This window comes from Tyto alba, unplaced genomic scaffold, assembly GCF_018691265.1.
Source record: "Tyto alba isolate M040663 unplaced genomic scaffold, T.alba_DEE_v4.0 Super-Scaffold_27, whole genome shotgun sequence".
NCBI lineage: Eukaryota > Metazoa > Chordata > Aves > Strigiformes > Tytonidae > Tyto > Tyto alba.
In genome coordinates this window covers 12559520-12569748 of record NW_024881301.1, presented here as the reverse complement: position 1 = coordinate 12569748, position 10229 = coordinate 12559520, and the positions used below count along the sequence as shown (strand labels likewise).

The window sequence follows — 10229 nt, the reverse complement described above, 5'->3', positions numbered from 1 at the left end:
GGAAGATGTTACTACATAAAAGCAGGAACAACTTCTCCTCCCACAGGTACCTAACAAATTAAAAGTGGAAAAAAAAAGTTACTACGCTTGCATTACTATTACTTTATTCTTGATTGGAACTAGCAGTGATGTGCACACAGGAAGGAGCCTGCTGTCCACACCGTCTCTTGTTCAATGCCCGTTTGCTCTCCACCACAAGAAAGGCACCCCGGGCATTCAGACAAGCATAACTACTCTGTAATAGTTCACCTAGTAATTAAAAATCAGTTCAAATCAAGTACTTTAAATCTCTCTTCCAGGTAACCAGGTCTCTTGCCTAAGCCCCATTTCTTTCAAAAGTAGTTTCACAGACACCAGATCCCAAGCATCCTTGAATAATTTATGGACTAGAGGGTAACAAATCTTTTTCATGAATATATGTAACCTCCTACTAATAAATAATTAACTGTCTGCTCATTAACAGTACCAAGAATAAAAAAGCATTAAATTTCACAACATGGGAATTTTTTAAAGTTTTTCGTTAAGCCTCCTTACATATTTCAGGAATGCTAAGATTTGATCTACCTGGTGTTACTATATTAAGAAATTCCAACTAATAACATGACCAATAAAATTTATTAAACATTATATTTACAATTATTTACATATCCTTCCATAGATTAATATTAAAATAGACAATATACAATTTAAGAATTTTCATTCAAAGGCATTTTGTTGGAAAAAATAGGCTCTATTACGAGACCACCATATAAGAGCAAAAGGGTTTGTTTTACACAAAAATATTTTCAGTATAGTAAGTCATAGGTATGGCATTACAACAGCAGACTAATATGAAATATGATTTTGTAAATATTACAGTTGTTTAGGTATCAGTTATTGAAGTAAAGGAGTCAAGAGTTCTGTGAAGCATGCAATACAGTTCAGTTTCAATTCTTTTACAGTTATGGTGATGAAACAAGCAGCTAAATCAAACACATGCCATACAAAAAGGAACTGCCAACCAGGAACACACTACACTTAATAAAAACTACAACTTTGGTCCAATAAAACAGTAGACAAAAACAGTTTTACAGTTAAAATATCTATTTTATACAAGTTTGAACATTAATTACAAGACTATTTACATTTTCACAATATGTATAAAATAAATTATTTAAAAATGAAAACAATATTACATCTTTTTCCAAAAAGAAAACTGTACAGTAATTTACAAAATATAATAAGATTAATAGACTATTTTCCTCCAAGTCTTACATTTTCTTCCACAGGCTTTTTCATCATTTTTCTGTGGGAGTTCAACTGTACTGAAGCTTCATTATACAAAGCTTTATAGCAGATTTTGAGTATCATTTCTTTTTGGTGGCTGTTTTAGTTATTAACAGCTTCCAGCGCTGTTAACTCACCATGTTTCGTCATTTTTTTCAGCAATAAGTTCTAAAGCTACAGGCAATTTTAAAATACAGATAATGGTAGTTACTGGGAAACTGACTTTAAAATTAGCATCCATCTTCTGTGCTTGAACAAGAGCCCATGCCACACTTCTCCGAAGGAACACCTGAATTATTGAGAAAGGTAGTATTCCACAGAATTAAGTGCTCTGCCTTAAAAGAAAAATACCTCTGTGTATCACTGCACCTCAAATCTCCAGTTGTCCAAAGGAAAGGGTGAGCCAGGAGATGCTAGCTGTCATATTGGCGTCAATTCAAAGTCATCATTAACATCAACAAGTGGAACATAAAACTCCTGAATTTCATAAATGCTGATGGATTTGTAAGTAGCAGGATCAAGTTCTTGTAGTTTAAGCTGCCACTCCAGCCTCTGTACTGCATTTAAAGCTGCTGCTTCATGCTGCTGCCTCATCAAAAGGCACGTCTATTTTAAAATTGAGAAAGAAGTTATTTCAATATTTGAAAAAATACTGCAACAAGTTTGAAAATAAAAAAATATCTAGGAGCCTCTCTGGTGATAGTAAGAAATTTTCCCACTACATATTTATCTATTTGTAGGTTATTCCATTATAGTATATAGCAACAAAGGTCAGATTTTTATAATGCTAGACCCTCCTTTATGTTGCCTTTAAAACCTCTACAATATCCTATGACACTGCACACAAACCTACTATTTAGTCATCTTATCTTCACAGTAACAATAGTAACATTAGAGAGTTTTGGTGGGTTTCTTGTTTGGTTGGTTGGTTGGTGTTTGTTTTTTTTGTTTTTAAAGTGGAAAGACAAAGAAGTGTACCTTTAATTTGTCAAACTTATCATCAACGTCCTGTAACCATGACATAAACTGTCTTGCATTAAATCGATCCCTCACTGATGTTTTGCTGTCATCAGCCTGAAAAAAAAAAAAATTATTCAACCTGTTATTTGATGATTCAGTATTAAACATCTTTTAAAACACAGAACCTACTTTGCGCGACCTTCATAAACGCTTCAGATGGAAAAACAAACTCAAAGTATCAAGCTATATATAAGCATAAATGTTGACCACCACATTCACTGTGAGCCAGCTGCTCACTAAAAATGAGTATTTTCAGATTCCTTCAAACTATTTACTGTATTCTATTTTTGAATTTTAGAGTAGGAGGCTTAAAGATTTATGCCTTAAAGTCTTAATCAGTACAAGGCAGATCCTTCCACAAAATTGCTCTTTGTTCTCTTTAAAATTCAGTAACAAATTAAATTAGTATTTTTTCAGGGAAAAGCAAAAACATAAATAAAAGAAAATGTAAGCAACCTTACTTAACTGGCTACACAAGTATTCAAAAGCAATAATAAAAATTATTTTTACCATCAAAATCCCCAAAAGATTAAAAAAATTGAACAGACATGTTTTATGTCCTCCTCATTTTTTTTTTTAAACTATTTAATAAGAATATGGAATGTCACATCTGCCCATCGTGAGAAACTAGATACTCTATACAGTCCTAAAGCCAGACTGTGTCAATTTAACATTTAAATAATAATCACTAAACAGAACAAGCTGCTGCTACTTTTTTAGGAGAAAAAAAAAAAAAAAAAAAAGACACTGCAGGAATTTGTACACTGTAGCAATGGGTAAGAGGCAAAAAACCTGCAGACTGAAATCTCTAGAAAACGGTGCAGACTGGTTCTAGAAAGAGCCTTCAACAACACTGATCCTGTAACCCTGAACTGTAGGCACTTAGGTGAGCTGTGGCCAGATAACAGTCTGTTCACTGGAAACTTGGGCCTTTTTCCTCCCCCATCTTTGTTTTGGCCCCTGTAACTGCAAAGCACAGTTCTCAAGGTCTGCCCAACATGTGCAGCAGTAAAGGCAAGCTTCCAAAGACCCGGGAATCCCATAAAAACAGTTCTGAGGTAGTCATTTTCCTGCAAAATAAACCAGTTCTTTGCTTACAAACCCTTCCCAGCTGCTTGTTCAAACACAAGAAAAATTCAGTCAGAAATGTTTCTTCATTGTAGAACAAAATTGAGAGTTGCTAGTGGGGTAACAGGAAAGTGGCAGAACGCATTACAACAGAATGGTTTCTTACGTATTTACATTCTCCCCAAGAAGCAAATTTCAATTAAAGCATCAAGTTGGTAGTTTAAAACACTGATTTAAATAAAAATATATATTTAATACTTTGCTGAACATCGTGTTCAGTACTATCATTTTCTAAGAAACGTTGCCACAGACTGAAACACAAAGCTGCTGAGGTAGCAAGGGGGAAGGAGAGGCATTTTACTATTACTGTTGTTGTTACTATATGGAAGGTTAAAAAAGCTGCAATACTTGGCAGGGAAACCACACAACTTCTCCCCCAATAAAGATTAATTTTGTTGCACAGAATTAAAATATAGAATCAGCTTATTTGAAATAAATTTTAAAACGTTAACTATAAAAGTGCAGTTATATGCATAACTCAGACATTCTATCTCGAATTTATAAAAAGCTCAGGGCCTCTAAATTGGAGGAGAAAAAAAAGCAAAGGACATTCTGAACTTCAGAACTAACAATGATGATATCTGGACTGTTGACAGAAAAGAAAAAAAAAATCAAATCTCATTTTTGCTCTATCAGTTATCAGGTTTGCTAAGGAAATGATGATTTTTGTCAATATAAAGCTTAAAATGGGGGAACAATACAGTCTCCATAAACTGCTATCTCCTGTTTGAATTACCTCGTTGTGCATAGCTCTAGTTCTTTAAAGATGGGGGAAAAATGCAATAACAGACTGAGGAAACTGGAAGCTGTAATAATCCTATAAGGGGCTCCAGGACTAAAGTAGAATTGCACATAGGTTGGAAATACAGGTGTTTCATTTTAAAAAGCCCAACATCCAATGCATTAACACTTTTATTACATCCAAAACATCACTTTTCTTCCTTGTATTATGTGCTCCTCACTGAATCGGGTTCTGAATGCCGTTTCCATTTTTGTTAGTTAGCAGACCTGTTCACAAAATACTGACACCATGAAATTATATTCTTTTAGAGATACGGCTGCAGCAAACCTCTGAGTGGTAGTCCATAGAAGGTATACAGATTATAAAGTACACTGCTCATTTTATGTTTTAATCGGGACTAAATACCAACTTTGAACGTGTAAATAACATGGTGCATGTAAGTAATATGGAGCTTGAAGTGATTTTGAAAAAGTAATTTCATCTGGTAGTGTTCAACATTTCACTGCTGGTCATCTGTTTTTTCTGGAACAGTTCTAGTGACTGCCTTACAAAGAGGAGAAAACTATGAGTATCTCCACAAAACATTTCCAAATTTCACAAACCGATCTCATCACTTCAGACACTACTGGATCCTCTTCTCTGGACTACTGACAAGAATGATCTTATGTTCTGATATTTTTTTTCTGTACAGCTATATTTGTAAGCTTCCAAAATACGCTGATTATGGCTGATATTTGATTTCATATAAATCAGCAGAGCAATGTTCTTATTTTATCCTTCTCATTATTTCTGGAGGTGAAAGAAAACCAGACACAGTACAAAACAGAAAACTGGTGTACATATACCTATATCCTCTCATTACTGTAAACCCAAATGAGGCCTAATCAAAGTAACAATCTATAATGTGCAAAATCTTGATTCCAGACAAATCAATGATAATTTCAGTATGGGAACAGAATTATCTCCAAACATTTGTTTTGAGTCAGGCTAGAAAGACCTTTTTGTCTGAAAATCCTGAAACACATCTCTTTACCTGAGCATCCAGAGGCACGTTATAAACCTCAGCATCCAGCAGAACAGTGCAGGCACTGAATGGTAGTGTTTGATTAGCTAGCGTTCTTGCTGCTCGATAATGAACACGTAGAACTTCTTGCTCATTAGAAACAATAAGCTTTTCCTAGTTGAATAAGATATCAACATAAAAACATACATTTTGTAAATTAAGCATTTCAGTTTGAGTCATAAAAACGTATGTTCATTTAAACATTTCTTTTTAAGGCTTACACTTTTGAACAGTGTGAGAAATGGACTCGTGGAGGGAGGAGCAGCTGTTCACCTAATCAAAACCAAAATTTCAATTTAATGATGTGTGTTCCCTGAAAGTCAGAACTAAAAACACCTTCTCCCCTACCACCACTGTTGGATGAGTGTCACACCCTGATTCTTCACTTAGTGCTACTGAGGCAAGTTCTAGTTAATGAAGAAGGTGAAAGATGAAACGTATGAGGAGCTCAGGTTTGGGATACTGGTTTGTGTGTCTTGACTTTTATCCCACTCTACTCAGAGCTTGCCAGGCCACACCTGGAATACTGTGCTCAGTTTTGGTCCCTGCTATACAAAAAAGTTGTGGGCAGGCTGGAGAGGGTCCAGAGAAGGGGCCACAACAATGATCAAGGGACTGGGAAGCCTGCCATGTGAGGAAAGGCCGAGGGAATCAGGTTTGTTTAGCACTGAGAAGAGAAGGCTTAGGGGAGATGTTATCACCATGTTCCAGTATTTAAAGGGTGGCTACAAAGATGGTGGAAACTCCCTTTTTGCAAAGAGTCACATGGAAAAGATGAGGAGTAATGGTACCAGCTATTCCTGGGGAGGTTCCAACTGGACACAGGAAGATGTTTCACAATGAAAACAATTAGCCATTGGAATAATCTCCCCAGGGAAGTGGTGGATTCCCCAACACTGGACACTTTTAAAACTCAGCTGAACAGGGTGCTGGGCCATTTTGTCTAGACTGTCCTTTTGCCAAGAAGGGTTGGACCAGATGATCTTTGAGGGCCCTTCCGGCCTGGTATTCTATGATTCTATGACTGTATGATTTCTGTCACATGCCTGTCATGCCAGGAACAATGGCCAAGCGAACTGGAGCAGAACTGTAATTTTCAGGATAATATTTATATATATATTTATTTTATTTTATTTTTTTCTAAACATGCAGAAACGCCATAAATTCATAGCTGGACAAAGATTCTTTCCTCAACTGAGACAAGAAAATACAGCTTACTTGGCCAAACTTGACTTACAGTTGTATAAATTGGATCTGATTTGAAGAACAGTCTATATGAGCAAATTAACTAAAAATATGCAGATTTTTATAAGACATAAAATAACGTGTGTGTTTGCTGTTCTGCAACATGGCTCTACTTTGCATCAAAGAAAAGAAGGTGGATTATAAAAAGCTCAGAAAACAGAAAAAGCAGCATCTGTCCTTAACCACATTTATATTCTTTGTGCTTGTTATTTTACACCTAGCTTTACAGTGAAATACCAAATTCAAGTAAAACCCCTCCCTCAACTGGTTTGTTAAGCCACATTCTAATCAATTTAATCAAAAAACTACCATATCGGGTTTTACTGAGCCAAATACTTGTATAGCTGTGTAGAAATCCTTAAGATACATTCTACATGAGAAAGGGGTCCTGTCTGTGTCCCCAGGCAAGCTGGCTTACAATACTGACAAAATCAAAGCTGCCAAGGAAGAAGGTTTGGGCAACCTAAAACCAAAGAATACTCTTAAACTAGGAATATTTTCTCAATTTCTGTGTTCAAATTCAGTGAAGCCTACAGATATAGTTTTAGGCAGTTTTTGCAAGCAGAATATTGCAAATAATGTTTTAGTCTTAGAGCCACGTGTGTCTTCTACCAATACAGAATTTACTCTTGCTTCAATTCTTTTAACTCAGTCATTTTGGTTCTGATGTCTACAACCATTATTAGCTTTCAAAACTAGAGTCTGCAGCTTTCTTCCCACTCCCCACTGCCTCTGGGAAAAATCTGGGCCACATCTTAGAGCAATTAACAGGAAAAAATGGCTATCTTACTGACTTAAGTATTCTGCTAACAGTTGCCCAAATAAATTTTTTTATTTACAAGTTTCTCAAATTCATAAATTTGGATAGAAGGAAGATTACTTCTAAAGCACTGTTAAATTGAGCAAAATACAGTCCGTCAGTTGGAAAAGAAAAAACCCTAAAGCTTAAAGTTGGAAAATAAGACATACATTACTTCAGTCTTACCCTTTCAATACTGTGTTGTAAACGTAGTTTCATCCTTACAACCTCCTGTTGTTTAAATAGCTCCTTAAGTGGGTCCGACAGCGAAGGAGGTGGTGTAATCTATGGAAAAAGTTTTATACATAGTGTAGTGAATATGTATTTAACATGTTTAACACTGCCTATATGATTTGAGCACTTATGTAAAAAAAAAAAAAAACAAAACACATAATCAAGGTATTTTTTTAGAGAAAATAGGAGTTTTACACATTCCATTAGTTATGTGACTTTGATCCATTTGCAATAAAAGGTTTTAAGGATTCTTCACCATAAAGTTAATAAACCTGACTGAAATGGCATTTGAAACTGTTCAGTGTTTTTAACCAGTCATTGTCAGCATGCCATAGCTGTTCTTTAAAAGGGCTATACATTAGAAGATAGTGAAAATACAACTTGCTTTCAGGTTTAAAAACTCTTTAAAGCACAGTTGTTCATTCTGAGAAGTTAAAAACTGCCTCACCAAATACAAGAGCTAAGTAAGAAAAAGAAAAATGTTGCTAAGAAAATGTCATTTGATATATGTATACAGCATCATGGGCATTTTATGTGATACAAAAGATAACAGACCATATTCCCACTCTTATAATCATGAAGAACGCAAGCAAGCACTAAATGTACACTAGAGCCCCAGGCCATGGCTTGGAAAAGTGTTTCCTCATGTCAGTTATTCAATTAAGTTTTTCAAAACAATCAAATAGAGTTGAGTGAGTTATCAACACTATTACTGATTGGCTATACTCTAAACATTTTGCATTTTTAGTCAATTATAGTAAACAAGTGGTATTACTGTCCTGACTGAGCTGTAGGACAAACACTGAAAAGGCACCTGGAGCCCTCGTGGCAACTGCAGAAATCAGATGTTTCTTTAGAAGTAACTAATAAACATCTTGGGAGTTTTAAGGCTCTACCCAAAACTCACTCTTCTCTATGCAAGTTCTGTCTGACAGTTCAGCATGGTTTTTAACAACCGCTACATGTAAGAGCACTGATATTGCTTTGGAAAAACTCATCAAAACTAAATGAAATACTGCTCTCTACCACTGATACTCAGAAACCACAGCTGAAATACATACCTACAGGCATTATACTCTTATCTTGTATGTAACACACACACAGAGACATAAATAACTCTATTCAATAATATAGATCATGCAACTGTCAAGAAATAATAGAACCACTATGAAAATATGGACATACTGCATTACTAGTATCAATCTTGTATCTAGACATGCCAGTAACATAGTGATTTATCTACCAAAAGTTATTCAGTTATTGTTATCTTGGAATATTATTTCAGGACAATTTTTTCCCCAACTGGAAGTTTGCCAATGTCTTTGGAATTAAAGAACATACTGAGTATCTAATTGCAGATCATCCCGTAAATTATTATTTGGTATAAAATGACATTCAACACATTCGTGTTTCAAATTACTAAACACGATACACTTTACTTCTCTCAGTGAAAACGGTTTAGCTCCCAAACCAGTAACTTTTACGGCATATGCCATTTTGTATAAATCATCAGTATTAAAAACAAACACACACAACAAAAAAACCCCAACCACAAACATCTACTGGAATAGATTGCCTCAATCATAACCGATAGCAGTGTGTTTAAGTTTAGCTTGAGATACACTGCAGTCTAGTTTTGCCTGGATACTTCGCATTCATGGCACAGTACAATTAGTGCTGTCCTAGTCTTTCAGTAAAATAAGGCAAGATGCTTGTAGTAACACCCAGCTTTTACCTAATTAATTTTACTAAACCCCAAAAGATCTCTCAAAAATCTCAGTGCTTCTGCTAACAAAGCAGCACACAAGAAGCAAGATAAACAATCTGTCTATAAACATTCTGTGAGTTTAGGCAGCTAAGTGATCCAGAAATAAAAATATCCGAGTTGGCGAGCGTTCACATCATCTCAACAATTTCAAATATTATGCAGTGTTATTCTCTTGAATTTACCGACTGTTGAATTTTGCAAGAGAAATAAGAACCAACCCCGTGGGAAACGGCTCGGAAGGACTTAATCCTCTAGGCAGCACACTTGCGCGGACTTCCATTTCCACGCGCGGGCGAGCTCCGCCCCAGCAGGCCACGGCCAGCCCCCGGCCCCACGCAGGACTTCCCAGCCGCCTCCACCAGCTAAAATGGCAGCCGGCGGGACCCCGCCCCGCCGCCCGGGCAGGCGCCTCCCCGGCAGCAGGGGGCGCCCTGGCGCCGCGGCGGGCGGGCTCGCCCCGCGCCAGCGGGAGGTGGCCCCTGAGGGGAGGGCCGGGCCGGGCCGGGCCGGGCCGGGCCCGGGGCCCCCCGGCTGCGGCGGGAGCCCCGCACCGCCCGCGGAGCCGTCCTGCCCGAGCGCTGAGCGCCGGGGGCTGCCTGTGCGGCTCTCGTGATCCCGGAGAGTACTGCTGCCTCTCTACACGTTTATAAACTCTTCCCTCCACTCAGCCCGTTACTGTCTTCCAAAACGTAGAGCTGAATACAAGATTGAGTTTGTTTACAGTAATTCGTGAAAGCATTAATTTTTTCCTCTCTCCTTGGAAACACGGGAAGAGCCTCGGATCCTTAAAGCCTGAAAACAGGATCTGAGCAGTCTCACACCACCTGCTGGAAATCCCACCTTGCGAACCTGTGCTGGATTTGGAGAAAGGAAGCGAACTTTCTAGTCTCGAAAGAAACGCAAGTTAAAGGTTTCAAGGCAAGAACTGCTCAAGGAGCCTCTTGGATCTTCTAGTCAAAGAGAC

At 37.3% G+C, this 10229-nt stretch overlaps 1 protein-coding gene across 4 annotated transcripts in view; it reads right to left on the bottom strand.

Moving 5' to 3' along the window:
* Window positions 1–596: 596 nt before the first annotated feature.
* ANKRD12 (ankyrin repeat domain 12) overlaps window positions 597–10229 on the bottom strand; it is a 66635-nt gene continuing 57002 nt past the window's right edge. For all 4 annotated transcript variants that reach the window (XM_042797884.1, XM_042797883.1, XM_042797885.1 and 1 more), the window contains 4 exons: window positions 7450–7548; window positions 5190–5333; window positions 2245–2340; window positions 597–1872 (listed from right to left, as the gene is read on the bottom strand). In XM_042797884.1, coding sequence (XP_042653818.1) covers window positions 1687–1872; window positions 2245–2340; window positions 5190–5333; window positions 7450–7548 — 525 coding nt within the window. In that variant the 3' untranslated portion in view covers window positions 597–1686. The remainder of the gene's footprint in view (window positions 1873–2244; window positions 2341–5189; window positions 5334–7449; window positions 7549–10229) is intronic.